Source organism: Capsella rubella, unplaced genomic scaffold (assembly GCF_000375325.1).
Source record: "Capsella rubella cultivar Monte Gargano unplaced genomic scaffold, Caprub1_0 scaffold_7, whole genome shotgun sequence".
Taxonomy (NCBI): domain Eukaryota; kingdom Viridiplantae; phylum Streptophyta; class Magnoliopsida; order Brassicales; family Brassicaceae; genus Capsella; species Capsella rubella.
Genome location: NW_006238917.1, coordinates 4,122,671 through 4,144,423, shown reverse-complemented (window position 1 = coordinate 4,144,423; position 21,753 = coordinate 4,122,671). Strand labels below are relative to the sequence as shown.

Genomic DNA, 21,753 nt, shown 5'->3' with positions numbered 1-21,753 from the left:
CGCACCTCCTCCGTATCTGTCAATAACGAATAAGCCGATTTCACTGTGATCTTCCCATTCTCGGTCCCCTTCCAAGACAAACTATCCTCCATCCCTGGTATACCCTTGATAACCACAGCATAAAGACGTTGCCTTATATTCTCTGGGAGAAAACACCTGATTCGCTCCATATCCCAGCCCAACCCGGAAAGCCAATAATCCTCGACACTCCTATTCAACTCGTCCGCCGGAACTGGTGTAGTAGACCAACACCATAACGGCTTATCCATCAACCACCGATCCATCCAGAAGCGTATCGACCGACCATTCCCCGGAACCCATCCAATTCCAAGTGAGACAACTTCTCTCAATCCTACTCCCACACTCCTCCAAGTTGACGACCAAGTCCCTTTTGGCATGAGCCAAGACTGTTCATGCACCGTACCCACCTTGTACTTGTTTCTTAGGACCTGTGCCCAAAGGCTCTCCTTATCATGTAGCAATCTCCACCCCACCTTGGCTAGAAGTGATTTGTTCATATGTCCCGCCATTCTTAAACCAAGACCACCTTCCTGTTTCGGTCTACACACCTTCTCCCAAGATAACAAATGTATCTTCTTTTTCTCCGGCGTATCACCCCACAAAAACGCCCGTGATAACTTATCCAAACTAGCTAGAGTAGTAGCGGGTAATAGTATAGTACTCATCGTATGTACCGGGATTGAAGCCAACACTGATCGTGTAAGCGTTAACCGCCCTGCCAAACTTAACATACGTCCCTTCCAACCTGCTAACCGCGATGAAACCCTTCCCAAGACTTCTCCAAAGGTTTCCTTATTGATTCTCTTTTGTAGAATTGGCATACCCAAGTACTTTCCCAACTCTCTTGTTGCCCCAATCCCACTTGCATCACTAATTAACCTCACCATATCCCTGCTAACATTCGAGGAGAAGAAGATTTTGGATTTCTCCATGCTAACCTTCTGCCCAGAGGCCACACAGAACTTCTCAAGAATACTTCGAATCACTTGTACTTGTGCCACCGAGGCTTCGGCGAACAAAATGATATCATTAGCGAAACAAACATGCGATAACCGAGGTCCATTCTGAGAAATCTTAATCGATTTCCACTCCCCTTGGCTGACCGCTCTAACAATGAGTTGGCATAATCTCTCAAGGCATAGAACAAATAAGTAGGGGGAGAGGGGATCCCCTTGTCTTAGACCCCTAGAAGGCGTAAACGCTTCTGTCTTCTCCCCATTGAGCAACAAACTCATCGAGGGATGCTTCACACATTCCATAATCCGCTGCGACCATTGATTAGAGAACCCAGCTACTCCCAACGTTTCCTCGAGAAAATCCCAACGTATACGATCATAGGCCTTTTCAAGATCCAATTTCAATAGCATCCAACCCTTACGTCCTTTCTTACGTTGCATGGAGTGCACTGCCTCTTGAACTACAACAATATTGTCAATACTTAATCTCCCCGGGATGAAGCTTGATTGTGCTGGCCCTATCAGCTTCGAGATCACACTCTTCATTCGCATAACCATCATTTTCGTAATGATCTTAAACAGCACATTACACAAACTCACAGGTCGAAATTGATTAATCCTCTCCGGCTTCTCTACCTTTGGCAGCAAAACAATAAGTGCATCGTTCGCCTCCGCGGGTAAAACACCCGTCTCAAAAAACTGAAGTACATACCGTACTACCGAGTCCCCAACAGTGTCCCAACATTGGTGATAAAAAACCGGTTGAAAACCATCTGGCCCAGGCGCCTTGAATTTCCCCATACTCCGTACCGCATCAACCACTTCATCCGCCGAGAACGATTTTGATAAAGCCGCCAGCTCCGCCACTGACATAGCCGTAAAACTACTAGCTGGTAATTGAGCTCTAACTGGGCTAATATCCTCCATCGAATACAAGCGTTTGTAATAATCCACAGCCAGATTCTCTAACTCCGTCTTATCCGACACCCACCGACCCTCATCATCCCTTAGCATATCGATACGGTTTCTCCGACGCCTTATGATCGTTGTAGTATGGAAAATCGAGTATTCCTATCCCCGAGCGTAATAAACTTTTCCCTCGACTTTTGAAACCAAATCATCTCTTCTTTTTCCAAAACTCCATCAAACTCGCTTAATAGATTCGCCTCCCTCTCCAATAATCCATCCGTCTGACTCACATTTAAAGCATCTTGTACGACCTTAATCTCTCCAAGTAGCTTCTCCTTACGGGTGTGAACATTCCCGAAAACTTCTTTGTTCCACTTCCGTAGCGTTCGTTGTAACTCCTTAAGAGTTTCAGACGTCGATATATTAGGGTTCCAGGAAACCGCAAGCAATTCCTTAAAGCCCTCATAACTCAGCCAAGCAGCTTCGAAACGAAAAGGACGACGTCTTGGATCATTTGCAATCGTAGGGCATAATTGCAAGTATACCGGCGTATGATCTGACGACAAGAAGGGTAAGTGAGTAACAGTAGCCTCTTGCCATCTCAGTCTCGTCCTTGCACAACATAGTACTCTATCAAGCCGCTTAGCTATGAATGTACTCTCCATTCGTCCCCTCCGCAGGTAAATTGCCCTCCTTTAAAACCCATATCAATTAAAGAGAGTTCATTAATGCATTCGCCAAACGCAAGAGAATCCGGCGATAAACGACCATTTCCTCCTGTGCGTTCATCCAGTCTTACAATGGAGTTAAAATCACCTCCAATAACCACTGGTTCCTCCAGCCCTTGAAGAATCTCTGTGAGTTCCCTCCAAAGTCCACTCCTTCGGCTCACTGTGGGGGCCGCATACACCGCCACAAGATTAACACACTCCTCCGCATTCCCCACTCTTGCGAGAATAAACTGGTTCGAAGACGCAACAACCTCCACCTGTCCCACCTTCGACCTCCACAATAACCAAATCCCACCACTCTGACCCGTAGCATCGACACGAAAGGAATGATCAAATCCTAACCTTTGACATATCCGACCAGCTCGTTCTCCCTCAGCATGCGTTTCAAACAAAGCTAAGACGTCCGTGTCAAACTTCTTTAATAGGTAACGCAAAGATCTTCGAAAATTGGGTTTATTCGCCCCCCGGCAATTCCAGAAAAGACAATTCATGAGAATGCTCTTTAAAACAAGCAGAAATGCCGGGGCAACCCGTCAAGCATCTGTCGTAGCGCCATTGAGCGCTAAAATACTTTCCGGTTCACCCATCTCAAGGTTCACCACGTCCTGAGCCACCTCACTCGCTCCATCACCTCGTTGTGCCAAACCGGGCCACTGCCTTTGCACTGGTTCAGTAACCACATCCACATTCGAAAAAGAACCACCCGCACGGCCGATATTGACATCCTCTGTTCGGAGTCGTTTCCCTGAGCTCGACATGTCCCTCCCCGACTGGACCGGTCCAAAAATTAACCCCCTCGTGGGTTTATTTCCTTTTGGGCCTTTAGTACTCGGCCCAATATTCTTTCCCCCTCGCAACCCGTTTTTCTTCTTGGACTCTCCTCCTCCTTATACACGTAATCCTTTCACCGAATAAGGAGTTTCCTTAACTTGGAACACACGTAAAGTACGTGGAATATTCCCATCTCCTTCATTCTCCTTATTCTCCTCTCTAGTTCCCATATCCTCTCTTATTCCATTCTCCACCAAATCCGCAGTTAACTCACTAAAACGATTAGAAATGGCAAGATTCCCGGAATCCGTAATATCTCCCAGCGATCCTACATTCCTTTCCTTGCTCTGCCTCAGCACCCCATCACCAACTACCACCGCCGGCTCATTTGCCATCGGTCGCCGACCTGACCTCCGCACCACTGTGAATCCATCCCTACCTTGACTCCCTCCCTGTCCTCCTAACCCCATGGAATCGTCCCCCTCTCGGGGTGAGTCCCTCGATGCTGGTGGGTTCATTTGAGTTCCCTCCCTACCAACCTCAGCTCTCGTTCGAGCGCATGAATGGACCAAGTGGCCATACATCCCACATCCAGAACATATATTGGTTAAACCTTCATACGACACATAGTATCGCTCCTCATTAACCAAAACTGTTCCTTTCAAAGGTTGTGACAAATTCACCTCCACACAAACCCGTGCGAAACGAGCTCTATCAAACTTTAACGTTTGCATGTCTTCTCGAAGTGGTTTCCCCAGGCCTTCCGCTATAATCATCAGAATAGAGCTATGATACAAGTTCATAGGAATATTCGATAGACGGATCCAAACCGGTGTTGTGACAATATCGTTACGTAGCGGATCAAAATCCGGTGACCAAGCTTGTACCATCAAGTAGCTTCCGAACATCTTCCACGGTCCACCGGTTAAAGCCGCCATGTACTCCTCTTCCAACTCAAAACGAACCACAAAAAATTGGTGCGGCAAATCCGTCACCACCATCGCACCTTGTGGTCGCCACATCTCTTTTAACTTACGACTCATCACGGCGATTGACATGCTCCTTCCCAACACTTTCACTATCATGCACTTCTTCCATAGCCCATTCATAGCCTCCATCACTTCTCGCCCCACCGTAATCACCGGCTCCCCGTTAACCCCATCCGGAAACGTTAGATTCGTATGAGACATCACAAACTCATGAGGTACAACATCCTCCGGGACCGGCATCCCACCAACAGTACTCCCCACCACCTTCTGCAACCAGACACCCCTCTTGTCTGGTGGATCCCCTGGAGGGAGACCAGCCTCCGTCATATTTGCATCCTCACCGCCGGAAACCAAAACCCTAGAATCGCCGCTCATATTTTCTCTCCTGATAGCAATCTTCTCTTCTTTTTTTTTTTCGATAATAAAAATTTTCAGCAAACCGCAAATCACTCATTAAATAATTTCTTCCGTAAAATAATTATTCAAACTACAAGGAAAATATAATTATGGGCAAAAATAATTTTACAAGATGAGTGATAAAAGTTTAAATTTTAGACATCCAATTAAAAAAAAAAAATGGTAATTGTAGTTTATTTTTATTTTATAATCCGAGGCCGAATATAACAAATCGGAATTTGTGGGGGCTTAAAACAGAAATTATCAAAAATGCCATTTGTATAATTCACACGATCATCGGAATGAAAAAGAACCGCCGGAGGTGACGATGTCGATGATCAGGTCAACGGCGACGATGTCGGAATTGCTAACACCTACGCTGAAATCCTCCAGAGGGTATTTCAATGCTCATGGTAAATTTGGCGTTTCCGTCTCTCAATTTAGTCGGAGGAGATTTCTCAATCCGAGCAGAGTCTTCGCCGTTTCAGATATCAGTAAGCTCGTAACGGAGTTCGATCCGAATATTCCGTTGGAGAGAGCATCTACTCCGCCGAGCTCGTGGTATACTGATCCTCAATTCTACAGTTTCGAGCTCGATCGGGTCTTCTATGGAGGATGGCAAGCCGTTGGTTAGGATAAATTTCACACTCACTTAGTGTTAACTGTTTCTCTAAAGTTCTTACTTCGCCATTGCATTTCCTCAGGATACTCTGATCAAATTAAGGAGAGTCGTGACTTTTTCACCGGGAAGTAAGTAAACGTTTACATTCAGATTGTTCTATGTCTTGTTCAATATGTATGAGAATTTTGTAAGAAAGACAGAAACATTGGTGCAGGCTTGGGGATGTAGAGTTTGTGGTGTGCAGAGATGATAATGGAAAGATTCATGCTTTCCATAATGTATGTTCTCACCATGCTTCTATCTTGGCTTCTGGAAATGGGAAAAAGTCTTGTTTTGTCTGCCCTTATCATGTAAGCTCCTCTATGTGCTTGATTCTTGAAGCGGTAACTCTACTGATTATGCGGTGAATGACTACGGTTTTTGAGTCGTATTATTTGTGGCAGGGATGGACGTATAGCTTGAGTGGATCGCTTGTCAAAGCTACTAGAATGACTGGGATAGAGAACTTTGCGTTAAATGTATGACATGTCGTTTAGATAAGCATTGTGGTCTCTCACTCTTTTTAAACGGAAGAGTTTGAATTTTCGTACTTGACTGTTTGAGGAAATAGGAAATGGGACTCAAACCTCTAAGAGTGGCTGTCTGGGGACCTTTTGTTCTCCTCAAAGTAACTCAAGCCACATCGAGGATGGGAGAAGATGAGAGTGATGCATTAGTGGCATCAGAATGGCTCGGGACTTCTGTGGGAAGGTTGAGCGAAGGTGGAGTTGTTTCCCCACTTAGTTTCATATGCAGACGCGAATATACCATGGATTGTAATTGGAAGGTAAAATTTTGTTCTGACTATATACACTTTTAAACAACAAAACTACAGAAATTGATGATGGGTCACTGAAAACTTTTTCAGGTGTTCTGTGATAACTTCTTAGATGGTGGATATCATGTACCATATGCACATAAAGGTTTGATGTCGGGACTCAATCTCGAAACCTATTCTACAACGGTATATTCTTTTTGCTAAATGCGAGCTACTTTCAGACTCGGACTTCCAACACATGATTCTTTTCTCTAGTTAGTTAGTTTGTGATGGACTTACTGTTTTAAGATATCAGATATTCGAAAGGGTTAGTATCCAAGAATGTGGAGGTGGTTCCAAGGCTGGCGAAGATGGTTTTAATAGGCTTGGATCTCAAGCTCTATATGCTTTTGTCTACCCAAATTTCATGATAAATAGGTAAAATACTTCAATTCCATTGCTTAGCTCATCTTCCAATGACTTTACTCACTCACATGGATTATGTTTTATAGGTATGGACCTTGGATGGACACAAATCTAGTAGTACCATTAGGACCAAGGAGATGCAAGGTCATCTTTGACTATTTTCTTGATCCTTCTTTAAAGGTAAAACAATTAACAACATAACCTATATTTCTCAGCCCTGTATAGCAACCTTTGAAATATTTTTTTTGGTTTTAAGGATGATGAAGCCTTTATCAAGAGAAGTTTGGAAGAAAGTGATAAAGTTCAGGTATGAGAATGAATTACTAGCATTACACCGAGAATCAGTTTACGAAATGTGTAAGGAGATTTGAGTTGATGAAATGTTTTAAGTTTTATTGTATCAGATGGAAGATGGTGTGTTGTGTGAGAGTGTTCAAAGGGGTCTCGAATCTCAGGCCTATGAGAAAGGAAGATATGCTCTTGTGGAGAAGCCAATGCACCACTTCCATTGTTTGCTACATCAGAATCTGAAACTTTGAAACTCTAGTCTGAAGATACTGTTCTTGTAGCATATATGTATATATGTATTTATGTCTAGACTTTGAGCATTTAAGGATTAAGTTAACAGACTTAACAACAACGAAACAAAAATATATATATATATATATATATTTCATTTGATTAATAAAAACGAAGAAGCCGTTTGCAAAAATACTGAGACCGAGAGAGTTAAGTATTCACAAGTTGGATACCACTAAAGCCACCTTTGGTATTTAACTGTTTTTTCTTTTCAAACTAATTATTAACCTGAAAATCAACAGAAAAAAACGTAAAACAAAGCTTTTAGAAGCGTTTAATGGCTTGGCTATAGCGAAGATGAGGTAACTACTTCAACTACCTGACGTGTTCCTTCTCCACCGGTTTATTCTAAAGTATTGGCTGACCGGAGTTTCTGGAACTGGTATCAATTTTCCGATTACCGCCAAAGGCCAACTGGTTATATAACATTAAACAGAGTAAGTCTATGGAGAAAGCATCTACTAATTCTTGTTTTCACCTAAACAAAACTCTTTGATGACAAAGTTAACAAACGAACCTGATGGAACCGATTCCAATCGAGACGAGCCACATCTCCCAATCAAGTTTAGTCGTTGACGCAAATGTTCCAAGGAACTCGACGATGACTACCTATTAAAACAGTAAACATCAAGTGTTAAGCAGTATGTCTATTTCTCAGATGTACAATAACAGTGACTTGGAGGAACAGAAGAGGATGAATGACTACCTGGAGCACAATGGTGATACAGATGATGCCTACAAAAAGGTGATTCCCGAGAACTCCGCGGAATATGTTTAATTCATCTGGCTTCCGTGCGTTGAACTCGTTGAAGATCTAACAAATTTAGACAACATTGGTTTGTTTTGTGCTGTGCCCAAGCTTTCTTTTAATTATACAGAGGACTCGATATCTTTTACCTGGCAGATGACAAAAGCATTGAAGATGACGGTATTCTTCACTTTCTCTGCATTTTGATGACTCTTGAGATGAAGGATACTTATTCCTTCGAAATTGAGGATTAACAAGACTGTCACTTGGTACATTGCCTAATGATATGCAAAACAATTAGAGAACCCGGAAAGGCTTAACCATTGTGATTTTGGAGAACTGAAGTAAAAAGAAGAAGATAACTTACTTGTATAAACAAATTTCTCCACATGATATTTGTGATGAGAGGTTCTCTGAAAGCAAAAGATAAATATAATTATGTGCAAATTGAAGGAGAACTGAGATCACCATAAATTTGAACAAGACTTAACATGCATGCTCAAGTCAAATAGGAGGTACCTTCTGCCAACAGGGGACCGATCCATTAAGTGGTCGGTTGGTGGTTCAGTGGCTAAAGCAAGAGCACCAAGAGTATCCATTATAAGATTGACCCAGAGGAGCTACAAAGATAAGGGAAAAGACTCTCTTACCGACTTGGAAATATTTGTATTGAAGTGTATAATTTTGTACGGATGACAAAGAAGTAGATAAATATTTATAATATCGAACCTGTACTGCAGTTAGAGGAACATCACCCGCGGATATGGCAGCCACAACATTGATGACAAGAGCTGCGACATTCACTGTGAGCTGAAACTGGATGAACTTTTGAATATTGGCATACACAGATCGACCCCAACGGACAACCTATAGGAATCAGATTACTTAAATGGATATCGTATTCAGGATAGTTTAAAACATCACAAATACCCCCAAAGGAGAACATTTGAAATTTCTGAGGAAAAGTATTTGAGTTACAAATTCCAAAAGTATTATGCCACCGTGAAGTATCAAAATGAAGCTTCTTTTATTAGAAATTTTAATCTCTTTGTTTCTATACCAACCTTCACAACGGATTCAAAGTTGTCATCCAAGATAATGATGTCTGACTTTTCCTTTGCAACTTCGGTGCCTTGAATACCCATAGAGAGACCTATATCTGCCTGAAATTCAGGGAGAAAACAGAAAATGTGATCCTCAATATCAACAGTGGTTTTAAAAGGTCACATATATGAGGTCTACATAAATATACTGAACCTCGTGCAGTGCAGGAGCATCATTGGTTCCATCACCAGTCACAGCCACGACATGTCCCCTTCTCTTCAATGATTGTACAAGAAGAAGTTTGTCATTGGGCGATGATCTACCCATTACCTTCAAGTTTATCAACGATGTCAGATACTGTTAAATAACTGCCTTCAATCTTAAACCTAAATCGTAAGGCTCTTACAGATATCTGTTCACAAATCCTATCTCTTTCTTCTTCTGAAAAGGATCGAAATACTTTTCCTTCAATCAGATTAGGCTCACTAGCATCTGAGTCTGAAGCTAATATACCGCATTCCAATGCAATTGCTTTGGCAGTCTGAATGTTATCACCAGTAACCATACGAACCTGAGGCCAATAATGGAAATTAGAAGCCTATACGCCCATGAAGAACGGAGTAGTCTAGAAAATATACAGAGAGAACCCCCCCCAGGGGAAGAATCAAATGAGACATTTACGTACCTTGACTCCAGCTTGTTGACATAGTAAAACTGAATTTTTGACACCTGGGCGACATGGATCCTACAATGTATTGGCAGATAAAAAAAAACTTCAATGAATGGCCATCTCGTATACAGAACCACATTAAGGGAGATCACCAGACTCTTCAAAAAAGACAATGTGTTCTAGGGATAAGTTATGTTACCTTAATACCAACGATAGCCAACAATACAAGGTCATCCTCGGGTAATACCCATCTAGAAAGTTGCTCATCATCTGTTGGAAGCTTGTCAACTTCAAATTTTCTGAAGGCAATTGCAACACAACGCAGACTCCTTGCAGCCATATCATTGATAGCATCTATTAGCCCAGCCATCTGAAACAAAAAGACTTTATTCAGAAAAAAAAAACATGTATTTCTATCAAGACTGTCATTACCAAATCTGGCACTGATTTGGGATAAAAAAACGTTTGATACCGTAGAAATAATAGTAAAACCGGACTTGGACTTGCAGTAAGAAAACGGTCTTGAGTCAAGACACAATGATAAGTTAAACTTTTAATACAAATTATATCATGAAAGAGAAACATAATACCGACCTTATCTTCACTCATATCTACAAAACTCTCATTCTCATCCATATAATGTGTGCAGGAACCCAAAACAATTTCGGCAGCACCTTTCCAGTGCACATGGACACTCAAATCTGACTGAAAATAAATTAGAAGTTTGTTAGGATGCTAATTGACAAGTGGAAACAACCATAAGTAAAACAATGTTAAGAAAATGAATAAAGAAAACGTTACTGATTTCACTGCTACGCCTCCCCGTTTCTTCTCTGAATTGAATGGAAAAAATTGTACAGCAGAAGACTCAGACTTAAGAGCATCGAAATCCATACCCAACTGCATAGCTTATAAAAACAAAAAATATTAGTTCTCCTCACCGCTATGATACTGGAACCAGAAAATGTAGCTGAAAAATAAACCTTTATTGCCCAATTAAGAATTGCTCTTTCTGTCGGGGATCCAGAAACCTGAATCTCACCACTCTGTCATCAGCAAACACATACACATTATTACATTAAATCAGCAGAGTAGACACCAAACGGGATCAGTAAAGTTTCATAGAATTTTAATCCTACTTCAGATCGGAAGACACTGCCGGTTGTATTATGAGCAATTCCCTCAACAAGGATGGATGTAAAAGCAGATGGCAATTTTGCGCTGCTGTCCGGAGTATCCATCTTTTGGAACCCAGTATAACACTCAACAACAGTCATCTGAGAAATGAGAAAGTATTAGGGGATTCGCTGGCCGCGCACAATTCAAAATAACAAAAGCTCACAGCTAGGAAAGGCCGTGCTAAATGTTAGGTTGTTAGCAATAGCATGTACAAAAAGAAGTGGCACTGAGACTCACCTCGTTTAAGGTCAAAGTGCCAGTCTTATCACTGCAAATTGTTGTTGCAGACCCCATAGTCTCACAAGCAGAAAGCCTGCGCACCTGAAATGAAAATTCATTTTTAAGTTGCAAACATCATTCACATAAAGAAATTTTGAATTCAGTTTCAAAAAAAAAAGTTTAGACCCAAAAAAAAAAGTATACGTACCAAAGCTTTATCTGCCATCATTTTTCTCATGGAATATGCAAGACTGCCAGTAAGAAGTATAAAAGATCAGTGAGGAAAAGACAATTTAATTTTACTGCAGATCCATCAACATCTTTAAACTTTGACCACATTATAACTAAATCCTATCCAACTCTAAAAGCCAAAGTAATTCCTGTTATTAAATTATGTATATAGTAGACTTACGTCAAGGTAACAGCCAACGGAAGCCCTTCAGGGACTGCCACTACAACAATTGTAACCTACAATACACGACAAGTTGAGCAGAACGGCCAGAGATGTGAATAAGTAGCTGACAACCGTAATAGCCATGCTAATTTCTTCTAAAGAAACACTTACTGCAACAGTGAAGATTTCAACAAGATCATCTAGCACATGATCAAATTTAGTCTTCCCTCCAATAAATTGTGGGGCTCCCTTTTCATTCTTTGTGTGACCGGTAAAGTAGCTGCAGATAACAAAGAGTTGTTCAATAACTACTGACATTCACTCCACTCAGAACTTAGTAGTCAGAACGAAATTTAAACGCACCGGACGACTAGGACAAATAATACAACGCCAGCAACTGTGAGCCCCACAATCCCGATAAATGTTGCAACACCATTCAAGCGCACCTGAAGAAACCAAAGTACGGATAAATATTGAGCAACAAATACCACAAAAATATGAGCAGAGAAAAGTTGATAGTTACCTGCAGTGGTGTTTCTCCACCATTGTCTTCTGAGACGCTAGCCATTAGTAAGCCCCATTCAGTGTTGACCCCTACCCCAGTAACCTGAAAAAAAAAAAAAAATTAGAATTGGATAATAAAAAATTCGGCAGAAAGTAGCCTAATCAGATGTCTTCACGCCATAAATAAAAACATATTTTGCTGCAACAATAAACCAACCACAGATATATTTGTTCACCAATTATCTCACATTTTCTCTCCAGAAAGACTACAGTTAATAGTTTGTTTGAGCCACTATGTAACAGAGTAAACTTTAGTGTTTTTCAAGTCTTACCAACATTGTCCCATTGCCATCTGCAACTTTACAGCCAGACATTAGGAATGGATTCTTAGTGGAGTTTTTTTGAACCTGCGAGAAACAGCTTTCTTAGACGCATGTAACGCAAAGGTAATATTTGTTGCAAATGATAAGGAAGAGCGTAATGCATACAATTTTGCTCTCTCCAGTCATGCTGGACTCATCAACTGCAAGGGAATGGCCAGCAACTAAAACTCCATCAGCAGGTACCTACAGAAATTTTTCACAGATCAAACATAAATTATATCTATACTGAAATTCAGAAGAGCTAAGAAAAATGGTGTTATAAAATTTATACAACTTGCCTGATCACCAATATTGAGGGGTATGACATCGCCTACCACAATGTCATAAATTGAAATCTCAACTCTTCTCCCACCGCGGGTAACCTGGATATATGCATGATGCACTTTTAAAAATTAAACCAGCAAAAATGGTATCATCTATGAGCTGCATGATCATCCAAGCTCTCACCTCTAGACGTATATTTCTTTTCTCTTCATTTAAGTTCTGGAATTGAAGAGATTGCCGGTAATCACTGGTAGCTGCCAAGTGAATGGTATAGAAATTAGTATAAACCCACAGCAGTCAAATTTTATGAGTGAAATCAAATTCAGCAAGGAAAATCAATACCTGTCACCACAATGACAAGAAGAACGGCAAAAGCAATGCTGATACCATCATACCATCCCTTTTCGATACCCTAAGAAGGCAGCCAAAGAGGAAGCAAAAAATCAGGAATAATAAAGGAAACTGTGGAACTTTGGATAATGGAGACAAAACAACTTTTTACCCTCTTAGAGCAGGAAAGCTTAGAATGATTACAAAGACAAAGTAAAAGATAATCAATAGATGTGCTATCAAGCTTCACCGATATGGAAGACAGAAAAAACTTCAAATATTGAGGTACAGTAATCCTGGATTGTCTTGTTTTAATAATTATTAGTCAATAGTTCTAAAACTATGTCACAGAGAAAATGACTTAGAATTTCCAAATATAATGTATCAGTTCCTAAACTGAATACCTCGGTCTTTATTCCCAATGCCAAAGAAGCTGCTGCTGCTACAATCAGTATGATCAAGGTAAGATCTTGAGAAGCTTCCCATACAAACCTCTATCGGAGAAAAAAAGGAAGATATCAAGATATAATTAATTGGATAGCTTCACAGACTGAAGCGTGAAAATCTCACAGTTATGGAAGCTGATAAAAAGCAAAGAATTAAAAGTATTAATACCCAGAAACTCCTCCCTTTCTTCTGGGGGTATGTGTTTGATCCAAACGCAGATTTTCTTTTCAATATGTCATCATCATCCCCATTTATACCCTTCTCCAAGTTGGTTTTTAACAAGTCAGATAACCCTTTGACCTAATGGAAGAAATCAGAGTATTAACATACATGAATAAGATTTGTAGCTGAGAACAATTTCCAACAGAGAAAAGTAAAAGATCAGCTAATGCAAAGACGTACCCCTCCAAGTTCTTGAAGCGATCCTATATTTTGATCTCTTGATATCGACACAATCTGCTCCTGTCCAATACCAAAATCACCACCACCAGGAGTCGGAGGTGGACTTGTAATTCCTAAAACGATATAAATCTCAGTCAACTACAGCTTATCTATCAATCAGAATTATTCTGAAGAAATTTTCCTTACAGAAAAAGAAATAACCCAATCAACATATGTAAATGAATCAGAAAACTTGAACCATCAATTGTAGGTTCTACAATGATGTCCAAGAAAACATCAAGGTCGCAAAATCTTCAGTGAGTATACTGTTCATGCTACATGATAGTCGACTCAATCCATTTGCAATGAAGATCAATCACATTTTGAAATACATGAGTCAGCAAAACAAAGATCATCTCAACATTCCTTTGACATTCTGTACAACTAAACATAAGGTATAAAAATGGCAATCACTCAACCCCTACAACATTGCAAGAGAACAATACATGCTTCACAAAATGGAATGGGGAAAATAAAACTAAAGGAAAGAATAAGAAACTGAAAGAAATTACCATTCACTCGGCTTGCAGCTGCTTTAAAAAGATGTGCAGCCTAAGGAAACATACAGCATTAGTTAGAAACCTCCTAAACATTTTATCACGAAAATTTACTAGCAAAGCTTATGTACTCTTATTGCTTGGGCATGCGCTCTCATTTTCCTCAGCATCCGTTTCTTGTCTTCTTCCCTTTTCAAGTCCAGGGTATACCGAAACCGACGAGAAGCATTAAGTACAAGCGCAGCTTGCTGCAAAACCCATAATTGTTTGCCAATTGTTAAGACAACAAAAGAAAGAAAAGTCTAGCATGAACTAACTATCTGAGGAAACTAAAACCGGATTAAACAATATCCAAGTTCGAAAGGACATCACGTTCATCCAAATCACAAGAGCCGTGAGAAGAATGAAAAGAAATTCAAAAAAAATCAAAAGAGGAAAAGTAGAGCATATACCCTCCAACGGCGTAATCGCTCAACTGGAGCATTCTTAGTACTAGTAATATCAAAGGGACTATCTTCATAGTCATTAAAGCTGCTGGTTCCAGCCTCCAAGTCCTTGTCTTCCCCTCGTGGAGAGTTACTAAACTGTTCAGTCATAGCTGTCGCAGGAGAGATAGCAACCCCAGTTGATTAAAACAACACACTCCTCTTTAAGCTAACAAGAGCAACAACAACACACCCAAATTAGTAAACATCCCGCATTATCTCCTCCAACATAAACATCAAAAAAGGAATACTCAAAACCAATCTCAATCGAATTCAAAAATCCCACTACCAAAGGCAATTCGAAATTACAGCACAACAACTCTCACAGTTCACTGTTCAAACGCAGCAACAACCACTCCAAACTTACGTTTTTCCGATTCGAGAAGCAGAATCACTCCAAATCACGCAAAAAAAAAATTGTTTGGGTAATTCAAAATTTCAAAGGGAAGAAACAGAATCAAACTCAGTAAAACAAAAATAGTATAGGTGGAGTGGTCCAACAACAATCGTGTAGGGTAACATCGTGAATCGTGCCGAAGCAGGAGAGATTCGAATAAACAAACACAAAGTAGCAGCAGCCAAAAAAAAAAAAAAGGTAAAAGAAAGAGAAAAAAACATAAATCTCTGGCGATTCCAGAAAACAACTACTAGAATATATATATACACACAGAAGAAGAAACAACAACAACAACAAAATAAAATTCTCAATGGTTACTGTTGAATCAAAAAATAATTAGAAAATAAGAAAATCAACCTCAAGAATCTGAAGGAAGGAAACTTCAGAAGATTTCTCAGCTCTTTCGCTGCTTATGTAGTTATGATGAATGATACTCTCTTGCTGCTGATTTATTATTATTAATTTTTTTCCGTCAAAGAGAATGAACGAGAGAGAGAGAAAGAGGGAGCTTTTAGGAAGCTTCGTCGAAGTTGAGCTTTGACTCGTCACTTGGGGAGGAGGGCTTCGTCGTTAAAACTATTTTAAAAATTTTTAAAAAGTTTTCAGAAAAATACAAAAAAGTAATATTCCTTTTTTTCCTATTTTTGAACCCCCCAAAAAATATTGATATAATCCTACTTCGATATATAAATGGGAATCCACAACTTAAATATATGTTTTCATTGTAAAAAAAAAATTGTATATGTTTTCATTTGTTGTTTTAAAACTCTCTGATACAAATAAAATCTTTTTTTTTTGTCAACAATACTAGTAATTAGCTCAAACGAGCCAATTCAATCGACAATTGTTTACATACTTAACAGGAAACGGAGTGGTGCGAGCATTTCGCGCCAGAATAAAAATAAAAACTATTAGGAAATAATTTATTTCGAAAGTATAATTAATTAAATTAACTCCTTCAAATAAGTAATTTATTTATTTATTGTGGTTAAATAAGTTTTGAAAGTTCCTGAAATATGAATTTTCAGCTCCAAAAAGTGATGATATTGGAAAGGATTCCAAATGTATTTGCTAAGATAATAAATTTTCAAACGGTAATTTTTGTTGTATAATCTTATAGTCTACTTGACCCTACATTAGTCAAAGCTTGCTTAAACCATCTTGCTCGCAACATGTCTCACCACTATTACATTTGTAAGCGACATTGAGAATAACTAACACTATGTGGGCTGTGTGACCTGTGAATGGAGAAGACTCCCTTTGCATCCTAATTCTCATGCATATTGCATTCTTTGGGAAGCTTTGACGGACGCAACAACCTCTTAAAGTTCAATGGTAGTCTTTCTATTGACATTTTTGGTAGGATCCAATAGTGAAGATTGCTCTCTTGTGGTTTATGGTGTACTGTGTACATAACAGGACCGTTGCTAACTGTTAGGCTATATATACTCGTATAGTCGTATATGGGAATCCAACATTGACTTGGTTTTTTTGTTTACTTTTGTTATTACTAGTAAATCTCGAAACCACGTTCAGGTTTACAAGAACGTATTCACGTACATAGCCATTAAACCATGAAAATGTATCGATACTAATAATTAAGATGCATGTTAATCATAATGATATATAGAAAAATTCACTGCAAAAACCAAAAAATGTTTATAGAGACCAAACACCAAATAAGTGTGTATTCGTGCAATACACCCTTTATATAAGAAACTAAATAAAGCATTCTTCATATTATACATTCAGAAAAATAATGCAAAAACCCATAGAAAAAAAAACTCTAGTCATTTTCTTTGAATGTGACTAAAATACCAAAATGATTTGTAATTTCCTTTTACACAGTCAATGTATAAAACACGCTGTTTCTAAATCATTGATTATATTTGAATAAACTTGTACATTATTTGGTCTACTATACAACAACTTTGTGGATAGAAACAGCATGAGAATAGCATTTTTGCATTGAAGAAACAAATATTCTCTTCCGATTGCTACAAATATTGTGAGAGTCATATGTAATTTATACACGAAAACTATTCTCAGTTGTCAAAATGAAATATAATAATCTATTAGTATTTGGGAGTTTTACACCAAATTCAACAACCCCATAAACTTTCATTCCAAGTTACCATAAATTGTGTTCTTCTATATATCTCTCTCATTGGTTTTTACTTTATATTCGTCACACTTGCTGTAAATGTCAGTGGACTTTGAGCATGACATAGTGAAATGTTAAATTTAATAGACCCTCAAGAGTCTTTAGACCACACCTATACTGCACGCTACAGGGGAAAAATGGTATGCACTACTTTTTGACGGCAAAAAATATTGACTTTCATATAAATTTCTAGAAACAAAATAAAATTTCAGAAAATAATTTACCGTGTGATGGCATGCATAGTGGTACGAATATATATAAATTATATAGGTTAAAGTTATATGGTAAAATTCAAGTATACTAGCTAGGTATTCGATATTCACCTATTAGCTAAGTTATTAGTTGATGCAAATAGAAAAATTAATCATAGTTTCTTTAGGTTAAAGCATTTGTTTCTTTGCAGTTTCGTTTACTTGGTTGGAATTAAACCACATTTTCATGTTGAAAACACGATGTTGGAACTACCACCAGCTTGAACAAGTAAAGACCGTCGTCATTACTCTTGCGACGTACTAATGTTTTAAATTCTGCATACATCATTACAGACTCACGGGATATATTAAATATAAGATAATGTATATTAATGCATAGTAAGATTATGTTTTTAAATTCGGTTAAAGTAATAATTAAGTTATCTTCTTCAACTAAAGTTATCCATGATATACATGACATTGTAATCTTTAAGGTTTAACCTATCTATGTAAGCTCCAACATGTTTATTGAAGTTTTGAACGTAACTAATTTTTTCTCTTGATCAAAATTTTAACTTCGAACTGTTTTCATGGATTAGATCTATTTTTGAAAATCCAAATTAATTATTGAAATTTAAGGCGAGATTTTTTTACCTCATAATGAAATTTGATGCCTAAACCAAACTATGAGTAAGAAATAAGAAAGTATATATAATTTATTAGGTTTTCTAGTCGTTGAACGACAAAGCGTAACCTAATTATCATATATATTAGTGTCTGTGATTTTATTTTTTATTTTTTTATGTAGTCGTCATGAACATTGAAAACTGTTGCTTGGATATCTATATTTCACCCTCGTGTAGTGTATTATATACTGCATAGCAACGTAGAGAACATACCTTTTCCGTGTGAGTGTTTTAAAATTAAATAATACATTAGACGATGACTAGTTCATATTACGATACTTCTAGTTTCCTAAATTCAACAAGGAATATATCTAATCTCCACGAGAGAACATATTCCGATCATATAAATAAATGTGATTAGTGTTAAAAGGTCAAAAGAATCTGCAAACTAATTTAATAATTACTATTAAAGCTCTTTAAGAAAAGGGCCAAGGCGGACCGAGTCAAACCAAGCTCCGTCGGTGTGCGATCAGACTCAGACGCCATGCATGCTTACATTTTCAACAAAACGGCTAGGGCGGTGATTCTAAACGTCCTCTCATCTTTCTTTTTACTATCTATGATTTTTCTGTTCCAAAACTTATCGAGAAACATAACTACAAGATATGTAGATTTGCGGGCGAAACATTTGTTTTTCGAAGTTGCAAAAAAAAGACATTACTTTGAATGGTTCGTCATTCAATATCCATCAAATTTTGTAGGACCAGTTTTGTAGTGCTTAGTTGGAGTAGAATACAAAAGAATGATTGATTTGGATATTAAGAGTATGACTAATTGACTTTAGTAGTATCAACAAAAGCATTAATCAAAGAAACATAATAGTCGTATATGAGCTTAAAATCTTGCATAATCAATGGAAACATGACATATGTTATAATAATATACTAATCAAATAATCATATGATAATTTTTCATTTTTTCTATCATGGAAATGTTGGCACCGAGGCATTGAATGCATACACGTAACCAACGGTGGACAACTCATCAACTTCATATATCCATCGCTCCCATGTTCATTTCATACTACTACTCAAATCTCGATCCGTCTCTAATAATTTGTGTCTTATAGAATCTACAACTTAATTCTTTTTATATTTTTCTTGCGCTTTACAAATATCAATATCAAAATTCTCGGTTTTTAAAACTTGTTTCTAAGACGATGTAATATGGTCAAATTTTTTTCTGGAATTAAATTATAAAATAGAGGAAAATAATGAAATAATGTCTGCTTCGTAAATATTCATCTCAATAATGATAGCAATTGGAATCAACTGGCATTTCGTACCGTGTAGGCATGTGGAGGAAATTTCTAGGAAAGAACATTACACTTGCTCGTGAATGTGACTCTACTCATTATCATATCTTTTATATAAGACTCATATAACGACTATATCTTCTTCTTTTTTCGTCGTCGAAGTTACTAATATTTTTAAGACTAATCGGGTAGATACTTAGGGTTTGAGTGATCCCTAAGTGAGGCTATATAATCATTTTCCCTAAGTTGGTACACCAAATTATGATGTTATTTACTGCGGAAGATATATATATATATATATATATATAGAGACATCTCTCATATATATGGGGTCAATGATATTATTATGCGACAGTTGAAAAACCATTAGTAATTGCCAAAAAAAAAAAATAGTCCTCGGCCCAAAACATGCAAGGTCGTTTTCAGCAAAGCCTAACTTGTATGTCATTTTCGACAAAGCAGAGCGAGTACAAAATAAATGTCAACAGTTCACAAAACCTAAACTACTCGTGGGCTTTTCAAGATTGTACCCTATATGGCTATATGCGAAGTTCGTTTTATTTCAGAGCCGAACAAACTAAAACCCAACGACATGAACAATTAAGATTGGACTTGGACCGATTAAACATGCATGGAGGCTTTTTTTTAACCATATTCACTTCTCTCTTCACGTATGGAATTTGTATTTCTGTACGTACTAACAAGTGACAATACCTGATCGAATGCGATATGGTACCTAATCGACAAGGAAACTAAGCCAGATCAATTGACAACATCGTAACCAATTTCAAATTAAACATTATAGAATATGTACGTGATCAAACTGGGCTCGTATAGTCGTATTGTACTAAGGCAAACTCACAATCCTCGTCTATGAGCAAGCAACATTTGAAAAATCCAGAGTTCTGTGGGTGATCAAACTGGGCCATAGCCCATAGGCCCAGAAATACCGTTACGTTTATCGTTGTTGAATGATCCCTACCCCTAAGTGAGGGCCAGGCTAGTGATTCTATTATTCCTTCACCATTCTTATGTATCATGTCAATGTCATTTGTGTAGTATTTTATATATGTCATTCCATAATTTTTAGAAAGACCTGAAGTGATGGTGACTGGTGATTGGTGATTAAGGTAGTTGTGATTTGTGAGTGCTAACTGTACCTGAAATAAAAGTAATTAAAACACTTTCATAATTTGAAATACATATAGGTAGAGCTGTCAATTGGTCCGTCCACTGTCCATTGGACGTGTCCATACGGACAATTTTATTTATGGGCTATAATTGGACGGTCCATAATGGACATGGGTCTAAAATATGTCCATGTCCAATAAAGACCATGTCTAGATGGACATGCCCATGGACATCCTATTTTTACTTTTGTTATTTCTCTTCATAAAATTTAAATTAGGGAGTAAATATTTCTGTTAAAAGCGCAAAATCACGCTTTCCGCCAAAAAAAATAAAAAATCACGTTTTTCCGTCAAAAACAAAAAAAAATCACGTTTTCCCGTCAAAAACAAAAAAAAATAACGTTTTTCTGTCAAAAACGGAAAAATCACGTTTTCCCGCCAAAAACAAAAAAAAACATGTTTCCCACCAAAAAACAAAAAAATCACGTTTTCGCACCAAAAACGAAAAATCATGTTTCCCACCAAAAAACGGAAAAATCACGTTTTCCCGCCAAAAACAAAAAATCACGTTTTCCCGCCAAAAACGAAAAATTCACGTTTTCCCGCCAAAAACGTAATTTTACGTTTTCATGAAAATGGAAATTCAAGAATGAAATTATTGTGACTAACATTAATAATGAAAGTGCCTATTAGATGAAAGCATGGATCTTTTAGTCATTTTTAAAATCAAAATCATCTAGATAAGAAATGGAAAATTTAATTTTCTCTAAAACTAAAAACCCTAGAATTTTTTGAAGATTGGGCTGCCCATTGTCCATATGGTTTTGTCCAACATGTCCATGGACAAATGGTCTTTTTGTCCAGTTAGACCATTTTTTGTATGGGTATGTCCATGGACCGTCCACAATAGTTTGGGCCGGACAAACCCATGGACAGCCCGCCCAATTGACAGCTCTACATATATGGACACTGTACCTAAATTTACGGCCACATTGAGAGAAAAAAGAGAGGGACACTGTGTAAGTTCGGCTTTTCGGGCACAGAAAAGGCATGCATGAGCGTCCAATGACAATAATTTGAGGTTTGATACTCAAACCTTATCTACTCCAAGGTCCCAACACACAATCAA

General features: G+C 38.1%; 2 protein-coding genes and 1 pseudogene across 4 annotated transcripts; 1 reads left to right on the top strand and 2 right to left on the bottom strand.

The window, feature by feature from the left end:
* Positions 1–4,752, bottom strand: part of LOC17877853 — a 15,278-nt pseudogene extending 10,526 nt beyond the window's left edge.
* A 311-nt stretch (positions 4,753–5,063) lies between these two features.
* LOC17879326 (choline monooxygenase, chloroplastic) lies at positions 5,064–7,257 on the top strand. The gene is made up of 10 exons (XM_006285552.2): positions 5,064–5,402; positions 5,478–5,523; positions 5,610–5,745; positions 5,839–5,913; positions 6,006–6,221; positions 6,303–6,398; positions 6,508–6,629; positions 6,704–6,797; positions 6,874–6,924; positions 7,022–7,257. Exons 1-10 carry the CDS (start codon positions 5,102–5,104, stop codon positions 7,154–7,156), a joined length of 1,272 nt encoding a protein of 423 aa, XP_006285614.1. The 5' UTR covers positions 5,064–5,101; the 3' UTR covers positions 7,157–7,257.
* A 29-nt stretch (positions 7,258–7,286) lies between these two features.
* On the bottom strand, positions 7,287–15,683 carry LOC17877917 (calcium-transporting ATPase 10, plasma membrane-type). Of its 3 annotated transcripts, XM_006285097.2 has the most exons (35): positions 15,556–15,682; positions 14,769–14,970; positions 14,448–14,564; positions 14,332–14,371; positions 13,781–13,893; positions 13,547–13,678; positions 13,336–13,425; positions 12,944–13,013; positions 12,785–12,855; positions 12,616–12,699; positions 12,443–12,520; positions 12,287–12,361; positions 11,974–12,057; positions 11,814–11,896; positions 11,622–11,730; positions 11,469–11,524; positions 11,265–11,307; positions 11,075–11,158; positions 10,798–10,935; positions 10,642–10,704; positions 10,460–10,558; positions 10,253–10,363; positions 9,858–10,028; positions 9,674–9,733; positions 9,395–9,559; positions 9,202–9,318; positions 9,009–9,107; positions 8,674–8,811; positions 8,464–8,564; positions 8,312–8,357; positions 8,094–8,222; positions 7,903–8,010; positions 7,714–7,805; positions 7,516–7,610; positions 7,287–7,424 (listed from the first exon to the last, which is right to left on the bottom strand). In XM_006285097.2, exons 2-35 carry the CDS (start codon positions 14,910–14,912, stop codon positions 7,420–7,422), a joined length of 3,210 nt encoding a protein of 1,069 aa, XP_006285159.2. In that variant the 5' UTR covers positions 14,913–14,970; positions 15,556–15,682; the 3' UTR covers positions 7,287–7,419. The 3 variants fall into 3 exon arrangements, with proteins under 3 accessions (XP_006285159.2, XP_023633774.1, XP_023633775.1); XM_023778006.1 differs by having other exon boundaries at positions 7,287–7,610; positions 15,556–15,683; XM_023778007.1 differs by lacking the exon at positions 15,556–15,682 and adding an exon at positions 15,169–15,383 and having other exon boundaries at positions 7,287–7,610.
* Between the last annotated feature and the right edge of the window lie 6,070 nt (positions 15,684–21,753).

Excerpts from the sequence above, each read along its gene's own strand:
- LOC17879326 (XM_006285552.2), top strand. The coding sequence starts at position 5,102 with ATGTCGATGATCAGGTCAACGGCGACGATGTCGGAATTGCTAACACCT. Across the intron at positions 5,914-6,005 it reads TAGAGAACTTTGCGTTAAAT|GAAATGGGACTCAAACCTCT; the intron begins GTATGACATGTC and ends TTGAGGAAATAG. Across the intron at positions 6,925-7,021 it reads AAGAAAGTGATAAAGTTCAG|ATGGAAGATGGTGTGTTGTG; the intron begins GTATGAGAATGA and ends TTATTGTATCAG.
- LOC17877917 (XM_023778006.1), bottom strand. The coding sequence starts at position 14,912 with ATGACTGAACAGTTTAGTAACTCTCCACGAGGGGAAGACAAGGACTTG. Across the intron at positions 12,362-12,442 it reads TGACTGGAGAGAGCAAAATT|GTTCAAAAAAACTCCACTAA; the intron begins GTATGCATTACG and ends TGTTTCTCGCAG. Across the intron at positions 10,936-11,074 it reads GCACTTTGACCTTAAACGAG|ATGACTGTTGTTGAGTGTTA; the intron begins GTGAGTCTCAGT and ends CTCATTTCTCAG.